Here is a 27,859-nt window from a genome sequence, read left to right as displayed (position 1 = left end):
GTAATAACGTTTGGGCTGTTTGGTCTGAATAATTTTGATTAGACTAATCCAAATTATTCACCTAGACATAAAATACTTAGTAGAATTATTGTGCAAATTGATTTCACAAAAAGTTACAATTTAGGCATAATAACTTAACGTTTTAAGTATAATTAACTAAATAACATGAAAAAATCAGTAAACATAGCTTAATAAAATTATAGCAATAACCTACAACCTTATTTAAGTAATTTAAACTTATCCAGGCTTATATAATAGTTATAGTTACTAGCAACTTTACTGTATAATTATCAGTGTACTGCAGCACTGCCTGTTTTTCTGCCCTATCATAACCTTTGCAGCTTATGAACGACCTTTCACTCACTGTTTTAAGTTTATATCACTGCGCCAACAAATCTCATTGGGCAAAAATGTGACTACTCATATTTTATAGGCTTAATATCTGAGAATCATACAGGCTGTGTAAGGCTTTTATAAGCTGAAACAGGTGATTATGATTATCAGAGATGATTATGTGCTTCTCAACAATGTAATAAACTTCTACATAAAAAATGCAAGCCTTATTTTGTGTGAAAATGTATTACAAAGTTATAAAGCCCTGCTCATATCCTTATAATGATGATTAACAAGCTCTTTCAGAGTTACAGGGAATGTGTTAAAGTGTGTTAAAGGAGAAAATCCTCTAAATTGTACCAGGCAGGGGGGCACCAGGACCAGAATTAAAGAACAATGTTCTATAGTACTGTCCTGTTAGAGCTTAATCAGAGCTCACATGAAAGGATATGTTCCAGGGGTTTCCTTAAGAGTGTTCAAAAATCCAGAGTCCATCGATCCTGTAGAAATAAAACATTGTTTATTGTTCAAACAGTGTTCTTAAACCCACGAAATCCAGTACACAGACACTGTACATCTTCTTACATCTCTTTCTCTCGCTTTCTTTTATTATTAAACGAGAGAAGCCTCACAGAACGACATCCCACACATATATACCCACCCACACACCTAGTCAAACTTTCATCTAACCCCCAGCACGCACCCAGCCTGGGCTCATTATGCCAGCGCTGCTCATCAGTATTCCCCTCACTTATTATCTAACATTAAAAAATCATGCTTTAAAATTAGTGCTGACATTCAGCCTGAGCTACGCCCTAAATTGCGATCACAGGCTCTGAGCTAATTAGCCAGACTTCAAGTCTATTCGGTCGGCTACGGCACACTGTGGAATTCTAGCACTGCTTGGCAACTGTGCACTGTCTCTCTCTCTTTCTCCTTCTTCTTCTATCGCACTTATTCCATCACTCCCTTACTCCCTCCCTCCCTCACTGCCTGCCCGCCCGTCTGCCTCCTGCTGTCTTTGCATGGGAGCAGTCAGAAGCAGAGGAAGATGAAAGGCAAGGCATGTCATCCAGCCGTTAACTGAAGCGCATCAGGGGCCTTCAGAAGATCTGGAACCTTCTCCTGCTTTAATAAGCCTGTGATAGCTTATTACTTGGCGTTTGCTGCACTGCTCACTGTCGGCATGGTAAAAGCACACGGGTATCTGACACGCCCTGCCAGCCGAGGCCTTTCATTAACATTAACATTAACAGCCCGAAAGGATCGATCTGTGTCCTCATCTTCACAGATCTCTGCTGATATGAAAATTTAATTTCCGCAAGGCCCCACCCCCACACACACTCAGCCACATGAGACTCACGCAGCGCGACGTGGACGATGTCGAACGTGAAGATGTAGATGGTGAGGAGGGAGAGGGAGAGGGTGAACAGGTAGAAGTAGCGGTAGTTCCTCTTCCCCACGCAGTTTCCAACCCACGGACAGTGGTGGTCAAAACGATCTAGAAAAAGAAAGACAGACACAGAGAAAGACAGTAGAGTTACACATCTGACCAAGAAAAGACAAGAAAGACAGAACTAATCAGACAATGATAAAATAATACAATGCTACATTTGTAACAAACTCAAGTTTTCAAAGAAAAAACACACATACATATGAACCTCTTCTGTTCGATGATAAAAACATTTTTTCATTTCTGAAGGTTTTTAGCTGTCTTTCAAGCAGTTGAACCCTATAACAGCTATGCATGTGTAAATAATTCCAGATAAAGAGCCCAATAGCTCAATGTTATAAAATACTTGCGTATAATATTCTTTAGTTTCTATAGTTTATGTTAACTATTATGTTAATGACTTTCTCCTGTAAAGTAACACACACAAACACATGATATACACAAAATATATAGCATATTCCAGCACTTAATTTACACTGAATTTGTAAATTATGAACATTTATTAAAATATAGTCATTTTGATAAAGATAGTAGCACTTTCTCTATGCATTTCCTCTACTGTATGCTAATGTTTGTAAGTTGTGTCCTGCTTAACACCATAACATGTTAACATGATACAATCCAGATAATATGCATTGACTAGGTGTAAACAGGATCTCAGGTTTAGAAAAAACTTTTTTTCAGGGTTTTTCTTGGTGCAAATCGTTTGGGCAGGTGTGAATACAGGAATCACACTGAGATGCTGACCAAAACAACTGGACAGGCCATTAAGTGAAGGTGGTCTTGTGGGTTGTTTTCTGGTGAGAACGTAAACCGACCTCAATCTGACCCATCTATCAGGTGTACACCACAAATTTGAGCTGAGCTGCATTTTGCAGGTGTGGTTTAAGCTGGTATATTACTCAGATATTTAGTACAGCTAACGACTAATGCCATCTCTGCCACTGCTCTGCTGTTACAGAAATAGACTAAAAGGAAAAGGTCTCATGTTTACTAAGTGTTTACGATTTAGACAAAATTTGTGAAGTGTGATAATGCTGTTGAATATCTTAAAATCAATGTAAAACAAGATAAATAATCATAAATTAATACGTTTAAGTTGTGCTCATTTTTTCAGGGTTAAGATGCAGTTTGGTGTGTGTATTTACTATGGATCTCTACCTCACTCTACCTCCAGCTTTGTTACATGATGTGAACACAGTCTCATATAACTCATATAACAGCAAACCATCTACAGTGGTAATACCACCCTAAAATGCAAACAGAACTCTTCTCCTGTCGATCTGCGCATGCTAAGCTTATGTGTATCATTAATACCAACAGAAACAACAAATACGTTTTGCAAGATCCCTGCAGCAGGAAAACAGGAGCATGCAATATTTCATAATGTCTCCCAAAGATTAACAACAGAAAATTACCAACACAGAACACCCACAGCCTTCAGACCTGAAAGAACCGTGCACTGCTTCAGATCAAGGGCTTTCTACTTTTGGCCTACATACTCGACAGCAGACCTAGCCCCCGGGCATCAGCGATGAAAAAAGGTTGGCAAGGCCTACTCCATGTGTATGTGTGTGTGTGTGTGTGAACAGACGGAGTGCAGCAGGTGCACACAGCCCAGACAAACGGCCCTGTGTCCACAATGACTCTGCAGAGAGAAAGAATCCGAGCCTTTACTGTGCTCTGCAATCTCAGTCCATAGCTCACCTCTTTCAATGCATACCTGCACCTTATACACAGACATGCTAAACATTATGGGACAGCAGTATGTAAGGTGCTCATGAAGTATTACCTCAAGGGATGGCTTGAGAATGTTCGTACCTGTGTAACTTGTGTGTTGTTACCTTGAAAGTGAGGTAAAACAATGGCCAGCAAGCCAACATGAATTTTCGTTAAAAAAGTGAACCTGGAAGATGGTATTTAAGGGAGTTTTCACCCTCAAGTTTTCAGCTTGCATCCTTGGTGCGGTTCAGCAAAGTGAATTACTCCTAATATTTATGTGATATGTTACCTCACTATTCCACTAATGGAAACTTCACTCGTTGCTTTCATCCATTTCATCTTTATGCCTTTTTTCCCTTTTCCATTAGGTCACATTATGTCATAATTCACATGAATATTAATGAAGCAGTCCAGAATAACGTATCAACACAATATACTATAGTGGCCCTAATCAGAATTTAAAATGTCATATTATAATACAGTTTTTTGCCATTCTTGCTGCCATTAATATGCCTCATATACATGCCTCATACTGCATATGATGCTGTGAGAACGCAGATTTAGAGCCGATTCCCTCCGAGACTAAAAGTGAACTATTTCTAAAGCATCAACCAGAACAAAACAGGAAAACAAGGAACAAAAACAATATATTAGAAGATTTTATATATATATATTTTTTTATATTGTTTTATATATTTTTTTCTTCCTCTCAGTCTCTACAAGCTCTAATCAAATCTCTAAAGAAAGAAAGAAAAAAGAAAACAAGCCTCAATAGCTTTAACAAAAAAAGAAAGAAAAGCAATTTACCACTTCTAAGCATTTCTCTTCACAGACGCACGCCGACACACAGGCAAACAAATCCAATTCTACGCCTTTTTGAAGAATAACTCACAAACAACCCAGCAAGACGTGTGAGTTTAGCATTCAGCTTTACAGCAGACGTCCACACCCACAGCGGGAGCTGCAGAGCTGCGTCTAATGGTTTCTATAAAACAGTCTGGTGCGCCCTGACATTACAGACAGACAGCAGAGGTCCACTCACCCACACAGTTGTCACAGATACTGCAGTGGGAAGCTCGAGGAGGCCTGAATATCTTGCAGGTGTAGCAGTACTTCAGCTTTACTATCTGGTTGTTTATCTGGACGTTTCTGATGCGCGGGGGAGGACGCTGACCAGCCTGGATGCTGCCGTTGGCCGCTTCTGCAAAAGAAAAGGTGACAAGACATTAATTAAGACTGCAATACTGGCATCTACACACTTTGCATATGGGTAGTGCAGAAGGCAAATGCTGTAAGGTGCTAACCATTTACTGGATTTATTACAGGCTTTGAGTAGGAGTGTGATATATGAAATATGATGAAAAATAAGGAGTTGGTGTTCCTATTAATACATAGGAGAAAAAATATGCACTTCTGCTTGGCTTAAAAATACATATACACTACCATCAAAAGTTTTAAAACACCCCTATAGTTTAGTAGTCCAGTAGCTGTGCTATACGACCCAGACAAGCTGCTTTTTTGTTTTATCATCTTATAAATGACTGTATTACTGCAGTTCTAATAAAGTCACCTGTAAGACCTCTAATTCTTCTCTTCTCTGATGAAACTGAGACTGAGCCCAATCATGTTAATCTGAGCTAAAGGCTATAGCTGTTGTTTCCATGTGGGTCAGCCAGACGTGACTCTTCCTGTAGCACTTCTTTCCATTTTCTTAGAGTCCTTTTAAAGGGGTAGGAAACACTACTCATCACATGTTTCTGTGCATATGGCACCATGGTAAGTATATTTCTCACATTTTTAAACCTGACCTCAGATGTAGAATTACTTATTATAAAATGGCAAAAATCATAAAACACAATACTAGTCCAGTGTCCCATAACATTTGGCACATCAGTGTATTTGAATTATATAAGATGTGAATAAAGATGGTTGTTTTTGCCATTTTTATATCTGTTTTTGAACTGTAAAAATGCTTTAGCATGGCAGGAAGAAATCAATTCCATTCACATGCACAACACGATGATACAGGGTAATGAAGGCCACACACCAACACACACATCAATAATGTCCTTTACACTGAAACTCGCACACACACACACACACACACACACACATACACACAGACAACCTCTACAATGTCGGGAAGGCACTGCTGTATCTATGATCCACTTTGTTATTACCTGTTATAAGAGCACCTGGTTGTTAAAGGGAATGGCTAGTGACACGCTGATTGGTTTATTATTGTACGCTACTCCTAAAACACAACCATGATTAATTAGGAGAATAGTACATAACTTTTATGCGTTTTGAGACATGCAAGGCATACTTTCCCGTCTTTATGATAGCAAAGACACACTGACTTGACCTAAATTAGACAGCTCGCCTAAAGATCGTTAAAATAGGGCCCTGTAATGAAGATGACTGGCAGCTTCTGGTTAAAAATTGTCCGTGCCAAAGGACAAGCAACTCTGTCAGAAATCACATTCAATGCAGAAGATCCCACACACACATACCACATTTCAGTGCACAATCCCAGAAATACTCCTGCTGCTAGAAGAACTAGCAGCTTTTTGCTGGGAGGAAACAAATCCGCTAATTTCTTCATAGTAGATTGTAAATTAACGGTTTAATCAATTCAATGAATGGCTAATTGTTTCCTTGTGCACATTAGCCATACTTGATTTCCAGCAGTGTAATGGTGCTGCGGCTGCTGATGCATTCACATTAGCAATGGCAGAATGGTTAGTGTTCAGAAGATGGTGCGAGTCCGTGTGAAGAGTTTGCTGTTTCTCTGTCTTTGCCTCTCTTTTCCTTCTCCAAGCATCCTATTAGCATTCACTCAGGTGCCAGCCTTTAATGGGTTGAGGGGACAGAAGAGTGCAGCTGGCCTCTTCATCAACATGCCTGCGCTATTTAGCAGCACATCGACTCCTGCAATCACTCCAGCTCTCACACACACACTAACACACACACACAAACACTCAGACACACACATTAAACCCAAGGAGCAGCATACTAAAGCTCTGAAAATGGAACAGAGACGGAAAGGAAATTCACAGAGAGTAATGGATTTCTGTGCGGCAGCAACTTGAACACAGTTCAACTGGGGATACGAAGGGTGTAGTAAAGCATGAGGAATAATAAGGGTTACCAGACCAGCTTCACAAGAAAAACATGACCAGCTAAGGAACAATTAGGGCGTTTTCATACACATCCCGAATACTTGAGTTCACAAGATCCTGGGCTAGTTTAAGGGAGAGGCTCATTATCACTGGTTTGCTTTCACTCAGAGAAACTCCACCCAAACAGTGGACCGACAACGCAATTTGCAGTGTCACTTTTATGGGTGGATTTTTGCTAAATATCTGAACCCAGATTTATCTGTTTATTCTTTTTCATTTTTCTTCATGGATACAGATACACAAAAGGTGAAGAACAATGAAAGCTTAGCGGAATTTCTACAAGGAGAATCTCTAAGGCAACGTTATTTCAGTTTCAAAGCAAACACCAGTTTACACCTGTTTATTAAAACATGACTTATACACTCACTCTGCTGCTCTAATTTATTGGAAGTCATATTACAGCCTCCCTCTAATGTTAGGATTTTTTAACAGCGGATTTGTGTACAATGAAGGGAGTGTAGAAGAGAGCAGGGAGTGACAAGACAAATGAAACGTTAATTTTTACATTTAACTCATAACATAATAACATAATAAAATAAAGCTTTTAGAATCACTTGGTAATCATTCTTGGTATCAATTTACTCAGTGTATTACCTTTTCACAAACTGACTGCTTGTAGCTGAAAGTCTGCCTTTGTATGGGTAAATTTCACTTAAATGTGGCCTGAGTAGCAGTACTGAGGAAACTTTAAGACAAAAATTGCACTACTGAAGTACATGCATTTTTTGAATAGCACTACTGAGGTAAATATATTGTGTATTATTGGTATGCCTGCTGAGATATAAAAGTGTATTGTTGTTTAGTAAATCTTTTTTTAATTGTAATTTTGCAAATGTTTTTTTTTTCATTAAAAACAAGACAATAATACATCTATTAAATAATACATCTATTAAAAACCTTAAAAAAACATCCCAAAATCTTTATTTCGCTGCATCTCTACTAATCACGCGACCCCACATGTGGCACCAGGATCGGATAGCTTCCACCACATTTGAGTTCATTAGAAGTGAAACCAAGACCACAGATTTCATGATGTTCAGGGGGCTCTAAATCAGCTTTTTACATGTGACCATAGATATTAAACATCCGTATCTCAAAAACCAAAAATATTAGTGTGAAAACGCCCTTAGAAACACAAGCCTTTTCAAAAGCACTCAAGAGTTGAGCACATGTGGGTCAGTCCAATGCCAAACATCCAGTGGCCGCCCTGCTTCTAAACACAGCTGACCATTAGCAGAAGTGCCCATTAATCAGCTGTGTCATTTACCGTCTTCCTGCCTCTGCTCCACACCCACTGATGGAGCTGAGGAGAGAGAGAGAGAGAGAGAGAGAGAGAGAGAGAGAGAGAGAGAGAGAGGATAAGCAAGGGAGAGGCAGAGGAAGAGAGGAGGAGCGAAAGAACGCACACGGGTCGTGCATCTTCAGCAGAGCCAGTGGCAGCCCACCAAACAATAGCAGGGTGGGGGCTGGTAGGAGGAGGAAGAGGAGGATGGGGAGGAGGAGGAGGAAGGTCGACTGCAGACAGCTTTATCCCTGCAGAGATGGGCGAGGCAGGACATACCAGCGCGTTTGTGTAAAGGAGCGTGCTTTCCTATGAATACACTGGAAGTCCAAAAGAATTGCTCAGATGCACAAATATGTGTCATACGCTAATGTTTAGCAATTCATTTTGACAGGATGTAGCCCTTCTGTTTTCTCCAGGAAGGAAAACACACATTAAAAAAATGACTGGACACTCAAACAGGACACTGTAAGCTTCTGTCAGGCCAGCATGATCATTCAGATACTAGCTAGTGTAGGTGGACTGTGTGTAGAGAAGGAGAAAAATCGAACTACTGCAGATGTTGTGTAGGCAACAGTGGAGAATGTGTGGGAAGCAGCTCTTCTAGATTGCTTAAGAAATTCCTTTATGGAAGTGTGTCAAAGCCACAGTGGATGGTCATCATAACTGAAGGTAGAGTAGTGATGAACACTGTTAGTTGTCTATTTACACTTATAGCTTTAAAAATGTAAATGCAAATGTACAGTACACTCTAAAAAAACAAGGGGTACGATATGAGTACTTTTTTGTACTCAAGGGTACACTCTTCATAATTGTACCCTCAATGGTACAATATTAGTCTTTACAGGGTCAGAGTAATTTCTAACAGCAATAAGTACAGCTTTGTACCATTTAACCAGCCAAAAGGTACATTCAGTATTCTGTATCACTGTACTAATAAACAATATATATTTAAGTTGCACATTTTTTATTTGAAAGCCAGACAATTTTGGATCATCAAGTTTTTGAGCCATATTCAGTTGATGATAATGTTTATAATCATTATAATCTTTACTGGCACAAAAACCATGGGTACAACAAAGGACTTTCACTGAAAGGTACTTTTTTGTACCTCAATGTAAGGTACAGCCCCAGCGACAAGCTTTGTACCCTTTTAAGCACAAATCTGTACTCACTGTTCTTAGTGTGTACCAGTCATGTAATATTAAAGACTATATTAAAGCTATATAGGAACACATTAGATTCATATTAGAATCTTCTAAATAGCCACAAGTGTCTTAATCTCAGTGTCTTAATGAGGGAGAGTCACCTGGAATAGTTTTCTAAGCGTCTTGAAGGAAGGAGTTCCTGGAGGTGCTGAACAACAGTTGCTGCTTTTCCTTCACGCTGTGAAGCTCCAGCTCATACTAAATCACCATTTTTTTTTTCATCATCAGGTTTAGGGTTTGTGGAGGACAAACACTTTTTTATTTCTTACTATGTAATTCCACTGTCTTTGATGTGTCTTCTAAGAATAATCTAAAATATAAAACTTCTATTCTGGTTTGCGTAACATGTGTTCCTGTATAGCTTTAATATAGTAATCAATATACACTGAATGAGAAGAGGTTTGTGCAAACACTGATACTGTATATATAATGCTGAAAGAACCTCTTTATAGTTATAAAATTAAATATTACTGTGCACGCAATGCCCCAGATCACTCATCACTGTGGAGTACAGATGAATCAGAGCTTCTCAGGTTGAGGCAATACCTAAAAAAGTGTATATATGTCCTCTCTAAGGAATAGTGACCCCACTTAAAAGGACAGTGACTCAGTTAGCTAGCAACGATGCTACACTACACACCCTGCTGATTTGTAGGAAGAGGTGGATGAGATCAGAGCACATGGATGAATGCACAACACCACCTTTAAAAAAATTATAAATAAATCAGCATAGCGAGCCTGTCGCCACCTAGCTTACGCCACCAGCCTCCTGCACTATTCATGCCACTGTTCACCAACCTGCTTTAACCTCACGCACTGCAACATTCCTGAAATCACACACACTTACCAATCTCCATCTCGATGAAGTTGGCCTCCTCCGGCAGGGCGCGGGGCAGCACGCCCGGGTCACTGAAGCTGGTCCTCAGCAGCATGGCCATGACGAAGAGGAAGAGCACAATGGCAAAGACTGGGATGGCAGCAGACAGGCGGACAGCAAGGTACGGGCACCTGTGTGGGTAAAGACAGGAATCTGTTATATCAGGTTATATTATCAGAGTTCATAGAGTTTACTGACAGATTAGATGCTGGGGCATGCAGCTCACAGCGGAAGTCCTAAAGACTTGATGCCCCAACTGATACACAGAGCCACGCAAAAGGATGCCCTCTAGGCTCAACAATGCTGGTAAAATAAACAGAGGAAATGTGTGGTGCATTTCTCAGGAGGTTATAATGGCCTACTGTGGCGCCCACAGATCCACTTACAATCTCCATAATAATAAAAAAAATCTTCATGCTGTGATACTACAAAACAGGAACATTTCAGGAAAACAATGAAAATCCAGGGTCATATACAATATGATTGCACTCTTTTGCAATGCATTTTTTACACCAACATGCTGACAAAAGTAATAGGACATCTGTACATAAATTGATCACAAAAAGAGTTACCTCACAGAATGGCTGTACACCTGTATAAGCTGTGAGGTTTTATCTTGTGAGTGAGAGTGTCAGTGTATATACACTGACTAAACTGCACAATTATTTTTTTCCTACATTGTAAACTGTAGTCATTCAGACTATGAAGGAACACATAAGGAATCTATAGTAACTTAAAAGTGTTAAACAAACCAAAATACTCGGTAACTTGCCATTTCTGAGGCTGGTAACTCTGATGAACTTATTCTGTACAACAGAGGGAACTCCTGTTTCTCCTTTCCAGACCTGATGGGAGCCAGTTTCATCATATTGTTTTTAATGGTCCTTGTGAGGTCTGCCCTTGTAGATACTTTTAAAGTTCTTCATTTTTTTTCTGATTGACTGGCCTTCATTTCTTAAAGTAATTGTTTTCCTTTACTTGGTTAAGTAGTTCTTATCATAATATAGATTAAAACATTAATCAAATATTCACTATTCACTGTATACCTGTAACTCTACCTCTTCACAACTTTACAACTGATGCTCTCAAACACATTAAGAGACAAGAAATTCTAGTAATTAACTCTTGATGAGTTCAGCACAGCTGTTAACTGAAAGCCTGAATTCCAGGTGACTCTACCTCATAAAACTGACTGAGAGAATCCAGCCAAGATGTGCAAAGCTTTCATCTAAGCAACATGTGCTATTCTGAAGAATCTAAAATATAGAACATACATAAACAACACTTTGTTGTTTATTAAATAATTTAATGTTTGGATGACTTAGCACTCATCTACAATGCCTAATACAATGAAAAATAATGAAATCCACTGAATTTAAGGTTCTGACTGGTACTGTATATTATTAAAAAGCTTTTAAATTATGTGTTAGAATAGTTGTAACATATCGCCTAGGCCTAATAGGTGTGACAGTAAAAAAAGAATGCCTTTCCAGACGCTGGGATAGAAATGTAACTATATAACTGATAAAGGTGGGGTGCTATAATTATTCAGCTGATAAACTGTGCTATTGTACAGGGAGTACAGTGTGTGCCTCAGAGCCTGGGATCATATTTACAGAAGAAAACATTCTTTCTCCCTCAGGCTCGGCCATTTACTGATGAATCCAGGCAGTTCCCATAAATTTGCGGGCAACTCGGGTGCTCTAAAAGCGCCTCCCTATGCTCTGGCCACAGGCTTGCTGCAGATTGGCCAGCCCCACAGGCCACTGCATTGAGCTATTAATAGAGGAGGCTCTGCTCTCCTCCCACCCGGCTGCGATGTGGAGTGCTCCACAGTCGCCAAAGGTATGGCTAATACATCACTGTGGCAGACCCTGCACCAGGCCTCTGAGGGGTGATTTGTTACATTTGCTGTCATAAATACATCAGCAGCAACACAGGCCTGAATGCAGAGGCAGTGAACGGAGATGTAGCTGAAGAAGCAATGGCTTTTCCATTACAATAATTTCCTGACAGACAGGTGAAGCAGTGTCGGTTAAACTTTAAGCTGTCCTAGCTGCAACTGCACAGACCGGCTAGATGAGTCAGCAGAAATGAGGCAACACAGTGGTGATCTACCAGTGAAACAGGTATAGCCGGTTTGGTACAGTGCCAGGACTGAACGACGAGGACGAGGGGAAAAAAAATCCTGACAAATGTAGTCGATATAACTTTCCACTGCCTCAAGCCTGAGCGCAGCACAGCGATCACAAGAGCAAGATGAGAACAGGGAGCGTTCAATATGTATGCGTATGAGCGAGTGCGTGTATATGTGTGTGTGCGTGAGTGTGTGTGTAAGTGTGTACTAAATCGTCCTTGTGCTGATCACTACTACATGTCACACGCCTGCCTTCTCCATCATTGTTTCCCGTAACAGCTCTCGGGTTCCCGGGCCGATCACGCTGCAGCACACATGCTCTCCCCGGCCCAGCGATCAATAGGCCCGCAAACAGAAACACTAAATCACGGAACCCAATTTCTTAAACCAAATCTCACAAATCACCATCAAGCTCACACACAAACTCCCGTTTACTGTTTTAAAGCAGGATGTTCATAATATTTTTAAATAGTACACACAGTACCAGACAAATGTTTAGACACACCTTTTAATTTAACGTGTTTCTTGGTTTTTATTTTTCCTACATTCGAAATTAATACTTAAGTCATTTAGACTAAGGAATCATGTAATACATTTAATGTAATGTAAAAGTATTAAACAAACCAAAATACTCTGAAGCATTTAGATGCTCTTATCTGGGGAGCTGTTAACTTGCAGTTTCTGAGGCTGGTAACTCTAATGAACTTCTTTTCCTAGAGAGGCCCTGATGAGAGCCAGTTTTATCATATCATCATGTTTTTGATGGTCTTTGTGACTGCACTTGAGTATACTTTTAAAGTTCTTGAAATTTTTCAGATTAACATAAGACGGATCGATATCAATGTGTAACACAAATGTATTGGGACACCTGCTTAATCATTGTTTGCTTCCAAAATCAAGGTTATGAAAGGTTATTATTATTATCCCACTATTGTTTAAATAATGTTGAAAAAGTGCATTGCTGGAAGGATTTGATTGCATTCAGTGACATTAGAAACAGCATCCCACCTCAATGAGGAACATTCATTAATGTAGTAAGGGTAGAAACTGTAGAAATGTATGGTTTGGGATGCTGCCATGCATTTATTCGACGAGCGAGCTGCAGTACACCTGTATAAATTCTCAGGTGTGGTGAGTGAGGCTGAATACTCATTGTAAGGCAAAGTGAGTAATCGGAGTTCAAACAAGGTCTGATAGTGGGTGCATATGGATGACGGTACATTCCTTTTCATAAGTTGTGCAGGTATTTAACATTCCTCGAGCCACGGCGTCACGTGTGTACCAGGAATACGTAATATAAGGCATTCATTTCCACACAAAGTGGACAGAACAGTGTGTGTCCCTATCCCAAGACCTTTGGCCTGTTAGTGTACATGTTAATTTATGTAAGTGGTTGTTATTTTGGTTAAACAGTAGTGACAATAAGAACCCATACTTTTGCCCACACATTAACACATATACAATTAAAACAAGGCTACACAACTTCCAGACACTTTAATTTTCAAACCACAGCAAATTGCTTGATGTTTATGCAAAAAAACTAAAACTTCACACCAGATGAGTGATTTTGACTGCTTTACTGATTCTGAAATTCAGATTATGAACCTCTTACACTTATCAGAGCTCACCCTGCTAAAACACACAGACACACAAGGCCACTCCTTCCTCTTATACTAGCGTTCCTCTCTTTCCCTGGCTGCCTTTTATGGGCCAACTGTTTGTCACTTAGTACAGGCAGAATTACAGGGTGTGTGTACAGTATATGCGTTTGAGGTGGGGTGAAGATCATTCAACACCATGACCTCACTAACACAGACTCTTGTCACTGATTGCAATCTAATCCTCACAGTAATGCTCCAAAATCTAGTAAGAAGCCTTTTCTGGACAAAACAAAAGCAAGACAAACCCATCTTTTAATAACATATATATATATATATATATATATATATATATATATATATATATATATATATATATATATATATATATATATATATAAATATGATATATCAACGAGAGAGGCTGAGAGAGCAGTAAGATTGTAGGGCTGGAAAGAAGCCGATCAATACTACTGCATCGGTCAGGCCTGTCTCTGGGTGGAGCAGGACAGATGGCTGGGGGTGGGGGTACTTGGCCTTCATTACTAATGGTGTTTTAGAAGAGTCTGTCATTCTGCAAGGGTGGCCACAGAGAAGGACCCTGGGCACAAAAACGGTTGTTTAAAAGAAAAGAGAGACGGAAGAGAAAGTGTCACACACTGGCTATTTACCAAGTGCCAATTTATCAAAAACACTTCTATTGTCATTCAGATTAATCCTAATATAGACTTTCTATTTGAAAAAAAAAGTATGTTTAACTCCATACTAGGGCTGTGTCTTGGCAAGAACTGGCTGATACAATACATATCAATACATATACACTTTAATACAATAGGAGTTTTTTAATATAGTCTAATATAATTTAATATCATATAAAAAGCAGCTCAGTTTATGAAATCTGAAATAAAAATAAAAAGTTGTCACATTGCTATAAGGATTTGATTTCATTCAGTGACAGATGCTACTTAAACGGGACATTCCATTTCAGGATATGTATGAGCATTCAACATTTCTCAATCCACAGTATCAAGTGTTATTTTGACCATTTGCATCTGTCTACAATTGTCCGTGCAAACAGATGAGCAACTCTGGAATAAATCGCATTCACACTGAAAGAGTATAACACTGAAATCTAGTGGTCGGGGTTTAAAAACAATACAAAATGAACCACTGCCACCAACCTTTATATGTAAAACGTAGATATATAGATATTTCAATATATTTGTTTTCGCACACCCCTACTACATGATAATATTTTTAAATTATAATCCATGTATTACAGTGTATAATATAGATTGAATCCTATTGTTTTGTATTTGCAAGATTTAAACTATAATATGGGGATCAGCAGACAACTGAGTTAAATGAAAAGCCAAAATAACAAATTAAAATATATATATATATATTTTATTCTTCAATGGAATAACCTGCAGTATCCAGTAGAACAACATACTTTGCATTATTATCTAATGATAGCGAGAGGAACCATGGTCTCTTGGCAGTATTTACCCAGCCCTATCAGAAGTCTCACTAAACAAATACACTCCTCGCCACTGCAGTACATAACAACTGTGATAAAGGTATGTACTAAAAACACCCTTCATCATCAACAATTTCACACACCATAAACACTTACTCAGCAATGGCAAAACACAGTGAAAACAGTGGCATATTTTACCCAGACAACCTAACTTGCTCTACTTATTACTCTACTCTAAGTAGTCTGTTTTAAATAGACTGACACTGCAAAAGTAATAGGACATATGTGAGTAAACTGATCATGAGGTTTTATCATAGGCCTGTAAGCATACAGATCTGTTAAAATTGTGAGGTGTTATCTTGTGAGTGAGGCTTAAAGCTGACCAGCATGCTCAAGGCAAGGTGAATTATAGGAGTTGAAGTGAGGCCTGTTGTCTAGATAGAAATGTCTTTGTGAAATTTGTGACATTCAAAGCGAAAGACTCCACACACATATATCCTGCAGGTCAATGCAGTATTCTTTAGCTTTCATTGGACATGGCAAAAGTCATGGGACATGATACTAGTTCCTGTATCATGTCAGAGTTCTTAACAACCATATTATCTTTTTATTAAAAGGAAAAATATACATAACTTTGCAATGCAAAGAACATTCAACAACATAACAGCTTTATTAGAGTGCGTCCAGTGCATGAGCAGTTCACTCATTCTCTAACCAGCAAGAGGTGATTTGCATAAACAAACTGAACTATATTTATGTCGTCTGAAGCTTCTTGCCTTATCTTGAGAGCAGCTAAAGTTTCAAGGCTAGAATTCATGACATGGTACATGGGTCTTTCGAAAACACAGTATAATTTTTTTATTTTTATTCGTTTACATGACAAGGTTGGTGTCAGACAGTGGTTTATTTTATGTTGTGTTTAAATCCCACCCACTATATAGCAGTGTTGTCTGTTGTTAGATCCAACTAAATGCATAAAAAGTAAACTTTTCTTATATATTCAGACTTTATACATATAATAGGGTGTTATTTATATCAGGCCATTTCTTCTCTTGCTTGCAGTACCACAATATATTGCAATATACTGCATTGTAAGCCCTTGGCAAGTTCTAACCAATACACAGTCCTATCCACAAAGCTAAGACTTGGCATCTGTTGGGCACAGCATCATTAAGAAAGAGAACAGGTCATGCTGTTTTGTGCTCTGATGTGGGCACTGTGCTGAGAGTTTTATACCCTGCCTTGGTTAAATCTTAATAGGGAGTTTAGCTATTTAAGAACTGAGTGATTCACAGAGCAAATTAATTATGTACTCCTTCAAAACCACAGCAAAGCCAGGCAGCAGAATTCAAACTCCCTAAGCATAGAAAACTCAGCTCAAAAGCCTCAGCTGTGTTGGAACAACACTTAGACTCGGGAACCCTTAGAAAGCCTGTTCCTAAGGCTGCATTCTGCCACATTATGCCAAATCATGCCCGTCTATGAGAGGCCATCTTGCTGGAGGCTCTGTGGGTCGAGCCCTTGAAGCCCTTCATGCTGCGAGTGGAAGCTGAAATCTCCAGCAGCAGATTCTCGGTCAGCCGGCTGCTCCAACTACGGCCACAGCATGGACTGCAGACTAAACTCTGATGGACGGAGTAAATTATTAATATGACAAGGGCAGAGAAGCAAATGTGTGCAAATGTGTGTATGAGTCAGGACTGGAACAGTACAGCATATTGTACTGTATTTCTATACAAGTATGCTGATTCAGGCACACACAGAACAATACAATCAATTAGGCCTGAGACAATAATTACATTATCGACCAGCTGTACAATATGGACATAATTATTTACTTAGCGAAAATTGCTTAAACTAATATTTTATTTTACTAATCTAGGTTTTAGTTATCTAGGTGATTTTAAAATTGTATATATTTCAACAATGTATATTAATATTGCTAATCATTGAAAGTACATTTCGCTTTAAAAGTACTGTGTAAACACATTATTATACTACTGTATTGTCAGTATATCAATGGCTTAAAATAAAACAGGCCTACATTCAATAGACTGGATGCAGAACTTATTAATTTTCATATTGATAAGACTGAGTAAAGACCATCCCTCATCTGGATATGCTGTGTCAAAGAAACAACAAAATAGTACATATTAGACTCTCACTCTGAATGTGTGCCTTTTTAAAAAAGATTACAAACCTCTTATTACATGATATGTAAATGTTATTGATAAATAAAAACAATTATCTTTCAGTTACAAGAGAAAAAGAGGGAAAGAAGGGGGAAGTGGCTTTCTGTAAAAATCAATTCAGACCATCTACCCTAAAGCACATTACTGCTGGGTGGAGAAGGAAGTATTTAGCTACTGATAAATGAGTTACATAGAAGTGCAGCTTGAAAATAAATCCATCTCCCTAATAATGGAGAGATGAACACTAAATCCAAATGCCCATTATGAAGACTGAGATATGGAGATATGGAGACGAATATATGGAGCATATTCTAAAGTAATACCAATATAAACATATTTTTAACTTTAGTATAATAATCATAGTAGAAGGAGAAGGAACTTCTTAGTACCTTCAGCTAGTTTTAACATGGGAACTAAATTTTGCTATACCCTGCACTACTTACTGATGCATCCTTAATTTAATAAAATAAATACCCCTTAAAAAGTCAAAAATGTGATTAACTGCAAAAAAATCCAGCCAATTAGAGGGATATCTATAGATATACACAAAACCAGTCCAACAAATGTTTGTGTGAGCATGCCAGCCCAGCAGAATACACAATCACCTTTAAAAAGGCCAAACAGCCAAAATAGACCTAAATACTGCACAAAAGCTGAGCTCCCTATTCTAGCAATACATTTTCTCATTTCAAACATCAGCTCTCCCTAACATTTTTATGGCCATGGTGACTCAACACAATACTGCGGTTGCGTACACACAACAGGCAATTGTAGTCATACTTACGCTAAACATTTCCTCACTACTTTGTACTCCTCTATACACCCCTATGCTACCTATACGTCTCTTTACTACACTATACCACCCTTTCCTTCCCTCCTCTACCCTAAGCTATCTATACTACATATACTCTACATTACCAGCTTCAATACAACAAGCATTTGCCCAGAATGGCTTATTTTCAGGCACTGCAATACTACATTTGCTAGTACTGGCATCAAAATTCTGATATCGTGAAAACACTAGTGGTAATGGCAATAAAAAGAAAGAGAAGAATAACACAAGGCTATAGCTCTGAGGCACATTTTGCAGTCCAACACATCATGCAGTGCTCTCCTTGCCTAATGACCCAGCCCAGTCTATCAGCCCCTCACACAGAGAGAAAGACAGATGCATGCCTCGAGGCTTCTTACATCCGAGACACTGTCGAAATCTTCTGGCCCTGGTCACGACAAGGTCAGCGCAACACCTTCCCCCTGCCCTCTTTTACACACATACGCATACAGCTCAGTGCTTTTAAAAGACAACCAGAGCACAGGTCTGCCAGCATCCACCTCAGTGCTCTAGATCTGCCAGAGCTACAAAACCATACAGACAAGGACACATGATGGTTATAGGATTGGGCAATACATTGTCAATATTATTATATTTAAAATTATTTTATACAAGTTATTTTAAAAAATTATATTGTCCAGTCAGTCTTAGTTGGGTAATGGCACTCTCATAACACCACTCAAACAGACATATACAGACATCGAGCAGCTTGCAAAACAATGAGCATGTGCTCATAGTGGAAAGAAGGAGATGAAAAAGAGATATAAATAGAGAGCAAGAGAGAGAGACAGAAAGAGGCAAAGAGAAGAAGCAAGAGAGAGGTTAACTCTCCCTCCTGTCCCACTGGGCTGCTTTGCAATGGAACAACACAGGCAGGTAACCCAGCCAGAGAGGAAACAGCCCAGCTCGGCTCAGGATCCATCAGAGATGGAGTGTTGTGTGCACATGTTCTCAGCAGAGGTGATGTTTTGCAGCCAATCAACAATCAGCACTCAGTATAAAAACATGGCTGTGATTAAAACACATTAGGTTAGACCAAGGTCGACTGATTAAAGTAGCAGGAAATGTTTGGTTTGTTTCCTTTTCCAGTTAAGAGTCTATTCCTGGGAATAAAAGCTATTTACTGAAGTGATTCTGAGAAGGTGTTGCTTTATCTAGTGTTTCTGGTGTCCACCCAGCTGTTCTTGGACTTCACCCAGTTCTGCCAGCATTCTCTCTCTGTGTCACTTCAGAGCCATTGAGCACAAAAAGGAGGCTGGACATCAGTGAATTAAAGGACAATAGGGATGATCATGTAACAGTGGGGGCTTTTGAACTCTAAGATCAATACTTTGGACAAATAATTATATGTAAAGCATTCCTAATAAACATCTCAGGACTCACCAGTTCCATTCCTTTCCTTTCTATAGAAACGAAGCCAAAAATGTCCGCCATATTGCAATATCCGTTGATACTGCAACCAGAGTCTAGACATTAGAGACCAGAAGAGGAAGAGCCAGACATGCCTACTCATTTGATACAGTAGGTTTGACCCATTCTCCTAGAGCGTCTTGAGTTTAGTTTTTTTCCCACTGAATTGATTCTCTGTTTGTCCAGTACGTTTAATGTTTCAACAGAATAAGTGCTGTTCATGTATTTTATTACCAAGCCATTTACATTTCCATCAAATGATAATGAAAATTACCTGTTTGCTACTGAGACAAACCAAAGCTACCACAATCCAGAGAGTAGCATGCATTAATGATTATCCTTGAATGTGGATAGTAGCTCTGAAAAACAACTGTTTCACATTTAAAATATACAAAACACAACAGAAAACACAATGTCCCATTAATATTTTAGTTTTTCTAAAGCTCATCAAAAATATTTTTTGAATTTACAACACATAAAGCCATTCAATGCCCCTTTAACAAATATATTATCAATATCTGGTGATGGGGATGGGATATACAATTCCAACTGTGCCATAATGATGAGGTTTGAGTCACACTTCTGCTCCATAGTTCCATTTCTATCTCTCCCCATGAGAGGTAATTAACAGCAACTCCAATCTCACGGATGCATACAGTAAACAACCCTCTGGACATTATCAGATAGTCACTGAAGCCAGTTCCAACCTGGAGCTTGACTCTAAACGGTATCTGTCTCATCACTGGCTGAGGGAATGCAACCATTTCCTGAGTGGATCAATCCCAGTGGAAGTCAAATAATGTTGGTGATGCTTATTATAAATGTCTCATTACTATTTTAACTTATTTTAAATATCAGTTAGTCTAAGTCCAACTGCAATGTCCACAGGGATATTTACATCTTAAAAAGTTTTATTTCCCAGATTATTTTTCAGTGACCTGGTGAAAACCTGAGATTCCAGGATGACAGCAGGAACCCTACATCAAGCAAGCATCCACCATCACCAGTTAATCAATAATATAAACCAAAATAGTTAAGTAGAAAACACAATTTTTATTTGTTTTGTGACCCAAATGCCATTTTAGTCTTCAATATTCCCTTTGGCAGCTTCTATTTGTAAAGATGTATAATCTTGATTATCCCTTTATGAAAATCACATTACAAAAGTACTTTGATTAATCAAATCCATTAATCAAGTCCATTAAACTCCCAGACCCATTTCTGGGCATTTAAAAGTCATTTAAATCCCACAGCCAGCTGTTTCTTTCACTTTAAAGCGATGGAGAGCAAAGCAGAAAATCACTGACTATAACAAAAAAAAATTATTAGATTATTCGGTAAAACCAGATTATCTATTCCAGTCTATAGCACTGAAAAACAAACAAAGCAAAAGTAGGTTTTCGATAAACCTCCCAGCCCTATTTCTGGGCATTTAGATGTCATTTAAATCCCACAGTCAGCTGTTTCTTTCAAATTAAAGCGATAAAGAGCACATCAGAAAATCGTTGCTTACTGACTAATCGAAAAAAAACAATCAAATTATTCGACTACCAAAATAATCACTAGTTGAAGCCCTAGTTAGATAAAGCTATAATATCTATTCCAGTCTATAGAAATGGGAGAACACAAAGGAAATTGTAGTTTTATCGATTAACCTCCCAGCCCTATTTCTGGGCATTTAAATGTCATTTAAATTCCAGGGTCAGCTGTTTCTTTCACTTTAAAGCGATGAAGAGCACATCAGAAAATCGTTGACTACAATTGACTAATCGAAAAGAAAATAATCATCAGATTATTTGACAACAAAAATAAACACCAGTTAAAGCCATGGTTAGATAAAGCTAGCTAGATTATCTATTCCAGTCTACAGGAATGGGAGAACACAAAGGGAAATAGTAGGGGAAGAGGCCTTGGTGTAGACTTTATTATTTAATGGTTTCTGCTTTAATTAGCCGCATTTAAAGCATATTAAAGAAGATGACCACTTTCCAACAGGGAAAAGCATGTCGTTTAAAACCATTCCAAAATGACTTAGCTATATTGTACGACTTACTCAAAAGCGAAGAACAGCGCACAGGTCCCAACGATGAGGAACAGCGTCAGGTAAAACACTCCTTTCTGCCGGGCCATCATCACCCGCCCGTCGCAGCAGAACGTGTTCTTCCCCGGGAGTTTCTCCCATTTTCGAGTCACTTTTCTGGAAATCATCACCGCAGACATGGTGACAGGTTACTATCCACTGCCGTAGCAGTGTGTGTAGCTGGAATCTTCAGTCTAAGGGATAGAAAAGGAGCAAAGACTCCACAGATAGCGAGATTTTAGCTATCTATCTGGGTGAACAACACTGACTTGGTGAATTTTCCTCATTTACTGTCACTGTGGGAGAGAAAAGAAAGCAGATTTCGATGGAGAAACTCTTGCAAATGAGGTATTTCCACATTTACAGGTTCAAATCTGTCGAATGTCGAGCGAAAAAACGAAAAATCACGCGGTTTCTTCGAGATTTCACATGATTTATCCAGGTTAGGTGGTTTTCCACACCTGGTTGGAAAAAAGATGGGAATGTTAGCCACCAATGCTAACAGAATTTTTGACGTTACTCGTAACTAGCTTAGCTAGTTAGCTTAGCTAACCTGGTTAACGCTAACTAGTTGTAACCGCCTGTCTTCAGTTTCTACAACACCGTCCTTCTCTTCCAGGCAGGAAAAATACCCATATTAGTCTACCAAACGCACTTCCACACACATCAAAACTTAAACAAAAGAGAAAACTTCAAAATTAAACAGTTTATCTCGGTATTTATCCAGCAGGTTAAGCAGAAAAGCCGTAAATCTCGGTGGTGAGACACAGCTGGAGAGTCCTGGACCTTGACCGACTGACATTCATGCCGTTCCTGGGTGATCAACAGCAACAACAGCAGCAGCAGCTTAATCCCGTCCTCAGGTATGCGTGCTCCACTCCACAAACAAACCCCGCAAATAAATATTAATCTTCCAGAAAAATAGATCTACGTTAAGAGATTCTCGGCAGGTTGATCTGGTGGCGGATTTTTCCCCGCAGAGCGCAGACCTGGCTTGTGAATGGGAGCAGCAGCAGCAGAGAAACACGCCTAGAGAGCGATGCCTCATCTTAAAGGGCCAGCAGAGCTGTAGGTAGATACAGTAGACATCCAGGAACAAAGGAAGCAGGGTTCATTTCCATGTTATCACAAAACAGAAAACATAACACCTATATTCAAAATACTAAGGACAAAAGTAACAAACTAGGAAGCTAAGGAACACTGCACTGACCTCCATGACTGATGAGGATGCTGATGCTGATAACCTTTTCACACCTTTCCTTATTCAATGTGTTTTCTTTCTATCTATATATCTTTTTTTACGTTGTACATTTAATGTTAAAGTATAATATGTTTTACTCTGTTCTAAGTCAGTTCTACCTGGCACACAACCGACCTTCAAAGTTGAAATATGGTTGTAAACAACAACAACAGACTTTCAATATCTTACGCATCACTTTAAATAAGGAAGGACTAAAGTGCTGCCACTATGATCGGGAGTTTGCTGGTTCAAATCCTGTTTATGCAGCTTGCCATCAGCTGCCGGAGCTCCAAGACAGCACAATTCGCCTTGCTCTCTCTGGGTGGGTAGATAGTGCTCTCTCTCCACATCACTCAGCATAAGGCTGCGTCTGTGAGCTGATGTATTGGAACCGAGTCGCTGCTCTTTCCTCCAAGCGTGCTGTGATGCTACTCGGCAATGCTGCATCAGCAGCAGTTGGAAAAGAAGCAGTGACTGACTTCACATGTATCGGAGAGGGCATGTCTTCACCTTCCTGGTGTTGGGGCATCACTAATGATGGGGGAGTCCTAATGAGTGGGTTGGGTAATTTCCTTGTAAATTGGGGAGAAAATGTGATTAAAAAATGGTAAGGATTAAAAATCCAAATTGTAATCAAGAATCACTCATATATTTAAAGAATACTGAGATGTTTTAGCCTACAAACACCAGTCCTTACACTCAAATTAAATCAACTTACATTCAAGATCTCTGTAATGCAGTTTTTATTACCAGAAGACACTTTATTTACTAGTAATAATCAGATCTAAAGATTTATAAATTCATTCTGACTAGTCATTACCAGTACGACATTTCATCATTGTAATTTTGACTATGGTAATAAATACTATTAAAATGTAATTACAAATTACATTTCAATAAAAATTTAAGGAACCAAACTGGTTGGTATCAGAGAATTAAACAGGGCTTTTAATTGTCTCAATGGCCCATGTTCTTTAGCAGTGATGATAATATATTGTCCAAAAAATTCTTAGCGTGTCCAAAATGTTTGCACAGAACCTATTAATAATTTGGATTTTGTATTATAAGATAATTTGTATATAAACCAAGTCAATCAACAAAGAAGAACACTTTCTGATTCAATCAAAATAGTGCAGTTCATTTTGTACACTAATGCTTTTTTCTACAAGGAACAGATCAGCCTTCAGTGACGTCACAGCCAAGAAAAGCACCACATCATTGATTTCCAATAATTTCCATTTCCTAATACCCTGAGCAAGTAATTATTCATGCATGCTGTGGAATCAGATTGTCACTAACGAGAAAGCCAAGAGCATCAGGATTAGGCAAATTATGGAAGTTGTCTCTACAAATGTAAGGCAGTCAATAGGCTACTGTCTTCATAAGATGCTCCTCATAATTTTTTGCTGTATGCTGTTGTTGGTATCACATACTGAGTCATATTCTAAGCGGAATGTGTTGGGCCTTGTGTGAAGCTATTTTTTGTGCAATTTGCTTAGGCAGCTGACGTGTTGCTGTGTTTGATGGTGTTTTTGATGCCCATGTTTTATTTGGAAGACTGTAAAGCTCTCATTGCCAGACCATCTGCTGCCTCTCAGTGAAAATATGAGTTGACCCTGCAACGAAACCATGAAAATATGGTGTACGTGTCCATGCATTATTTCTGAAGAGCTGTGAAAATGAATTTGCCTTTCAAATTCCAGCAAACCAATGTGAGAGTCATTATCCTCAAATGGAGAAAGCCTGGAACAGTGGAGAACATGCCTAGGAGTGGCTAAGGACACATCCAGGAGGTCACAAAAGAACCCTAATGAAGATCTAAACCAAGGGTTCACAACTTTTTGCTACTTGTGAACTTTTTGCTACTCTACCCACAACAAAACGTTATGCAGCCTAGACAAAGATTTAATCATAAAATCATGGCACATCTATGGCGCAGACGATGATCCAAGGGTCACTAGTTCTAATGCGGTATCATGCTGCTTACCATCAGCAGCCAGAGTCCGAGAGAGCAAAATTGGCCATGCTCTCTCTGGGTAGGTAGAAGGTGCCTTTTCCCTTATCACTCCTGTTGTAAAGCTGGCTGAAACAGGTGTGTGTAGATGATGTATTAGAGCTGGGGCAGTTGAACAAAAGGCCGATATTGTACATGTAGGAGGCATGCGCTCATCTGTACCCTCCAGGAGAATTACAAGTGACAGTGAGAGTTCATATGAATGGGGATTGGGTAATTGGCCTTCTAATTGGGTAGAACATTTTATAAAATGTAAATGTAAATTGATAAAAAGTAAAAAGTATTAAATATAGCAGTCAATAACAGTCAATGTAGCCCATTACATTAATTGATTGACTTAAATTTCCTTTGGCTCTTTTGTTGTTAAAGACCCTTTAACCATTTATCCATAAACCATTGGAATAAAATAGACATTATATAACTAATTTCATTTGCAGCCCCCTTGTCCATAGAACTGCAGGCCTCATTTGCTGTCAGCTAAGGTCAATCAATGTATGTTATTTTACTTTACGATTTCAATTTATTATTAAAACTTAATTATTGTAAATATTATGTAACAGAAAACTGCATGCACACTATGAGGACAAAATGTGTGTATGTGTTGTGTATAGTTTAGTGTATATGGAGATGGACCAATATGTGTATACTGTGGTTGGTTGATATATGGTTGGTAGCCCTTACATTTTTTTTTCCTGTTGTGGAAGATAAAAAGGTTCATCTTGAGTCGTTTGTGTAAGGACAATAAAACTGCTTAACACTGCAGTACTGCAGAACTTGAGTTTGCCCTTCCTTCGTGGCCCGCTGTGCAGGTTTGTGTTTATGCATCAGTAATGCTCGCATAAGTAATTTAAGTGCTTTGCTCCAGGACCCAGCATACAACAGAGCAGGATCTACGTAACATCATAAATACATAAATATCATTTAAACTCTTATTTAACAACCATGCTGAGCTCATGGTTCATTCCATATCCGGGACCAGATATTAAAATATGTACATATGAATAACATTGAGCTGCAGTATATTGCTACACACTGCGCTGTACTCCAGTAGGTGGCAGCAGAGTATGTATATTAAGCATTTTCATAACATTCATAACAGTTTCAAATTACAGTGTTTGTTTCTCAGTTGCACAACAGGTCAGGCAAGTCAGGCATTGTAATGCTTGTGGTGAGGCTCAGGTAATTACTCTATAGTAGGGTAGCACTAATATACATAACTAAATACCTGAAATAAAAAAGAATATAAACTAAATAGTACAGAGATATACAGAAATCGAAATATATATATATGAAAATAACCTTCTAAAATTTACAAATATTCTAGGAAAAAAATAGTCTGAGAGAAAGAAAGAATGTTTATATGATGTGACAAGGTGAGACAGTCTAGACAGTGCAGTAATAGGTTTTCTCTTACAATAATTAAAATCAGATATCAATGGTGTTAACAGCTGATATATTTATATAATTCATATACAAATGTATTTACTAGTTTGGCTAAGCCATTGTAGGCACCAATACAAGCCCTAACTAGGCCAGACACTATACAGATTGCAGTTTAAGCCCCCCAAAAAGCACCATACAATACAAGTGGTATCTTTTTCTTTACTTCTAAGAACTCTGTAATGTATTTTTTTCATAGTGGAACTCTCAGTTAAGATATCGGCTATGAAATGTTCAATTTAACAATTAACAATTCAATCAATATTTGCTTGCATTACATCTTTTAAGGGTGATGATGGAAAAACAACCTTAATTTAACATCGCCTATTAGCATCTTTGGTTAATGTTGAAACTCCAACATTAACTCAATGTTAATGTATTAATGGTTGGGCTGAGCTCTTCTACACCCACAATAATACTTTTAGGTGCAAGGTGTTTCCCACAAATGATAATATTGATATTAATAATTATTATTTAAATGTCGCTTTTTACGCAGCAAGACCAACACAGTACAGGCTATAAGAATAGAATACAAGCAAGATATACATATTTATTGTAAGTAAACCATACATATAAAACCAATTAACAAGTAAAATCAAGTAACGTTGATTCAACATAGTTATTTTGCTATCAGGGAATGTATTTAGCGATAGATCTGTAGATCTGTTATAATTAATAGAAAACATATTATAGCTGATATCTATATTTGAGTTTCTTCTAGCAAAAACTACATTACAGAGTTCCCAGATAGCAAAAGGACTATTAGATCAACATTCTATAACTAATCAATTAAGTAAAGAAAATATACTTTAAATAAAATTTGGATGAAGTTTGAATGAAGGTAAAGACCATCACTGGCTCTCATCAGGACCACCCCAGGACAAGAAGAACAAAAGTTACCTCTGTTGTACAGGATAGGTTCATCAGTGTTACCAGCCTCAGAAACTGCAAGTTAATCTAATTTATGTAAGAACCACCTAAATGCTTCACAGAGTATTTTGGTTTGTTTAATACTTTTAAGTTACTACCTGATGCCTTATGTGTTTAAATCTGAATGACTTAATTTACTATATATATATGTGTGTGTGTGTATATATATATATATATATGTATATATATATATATATATATATATATATATATATATATACATATATATATATATATATATATATATATATATATATATATTATTGGGTACTATTAAAATTCAGATTTGATTCAGGGTTAGAACTTGTTTGGCAGGCCAAACCGGACAAACCGTCATGTCATACTTGTTTTTTTTTAATTAAGGTAGCCGCATTGTAAACTACATATCCCATGGTGCATTTCCTGACGATAATAGATGACGTACAGTCTGTACGCGTGTACGATCTCTG

At 38.3% G+C, this 27,859-nt stretch overlaps 1 protein-coding gene and 1 long non-coding RNA gene across 2 annotated transcripts in view; one reads left to right on the top strand and one right to left on the bottom strand.

Annotated features, from left to right (window-relative positions):
• The window catches only part of zdhhc9 (zinc finger DHHC-type palmitoyltransferase 9), a 33,750-nt gene extending 11,227 nt beyond the window's left edge, over positions 1–22,523 (bottom strand). The window contains exons 1-5 of the mRNA XM_049484038.1: positions 21,760–22,523; positions 10,028–10,188; positions 4,551–4,709; positions 1,697–1,834; positions 787–833 (exon numbers count right to left, since the gene is read on the bottom strand). Coding sequence (XP_049339995.1) covers positions 787–833; positions 1,697–1,834; positions 4,551–4,709; positions 10,028–10,188; positions 21,760–21,926 — 672 coding nt within the window. The 5' untranslated portion in view covers positions 21,927–22,523. The remainder of the gene's footprint in view (positions 1–786; positions 834–1,696; positions 1,835–4,550; positions 4,710–10,027; positions 10,189–21,759) is intronic.
• LOC111195812 (uncharacterized) lies at positions 22,006–23,750 on the top strand. The gene is made up of 2 exons (XR_007440883.1): positions 22,006–22,134; positions 22,514–23,750. It is a non-coding gene; the product is annotated as an uncharacterized LOC111195812 (long non-coding RNA).
• Positions 23,751–27,859: the final 4,109 nt, after the last annotated feature.

Source organism: Astyanax mexicanus, chromosome 10 (assembly GCF_023375975.1).
Source record: "Astyanax mexicanus isolate ESR-SI-001 chromosome 10, AstMex3_surface, whole genome shotgun sequence".
Classification (NCBI taxonomy): Eukaryota; Metazoa; Chordata; class Actinopteri; order Characiformes; family Acestrorhamphidae; genus Astyanax; species Astyanax mexicanus.
The sequence above is the reverse complement of the archived record's forward strand: the minus strand, read 5'-3'. Positions and strand labels throughout refer to the sequence as shown.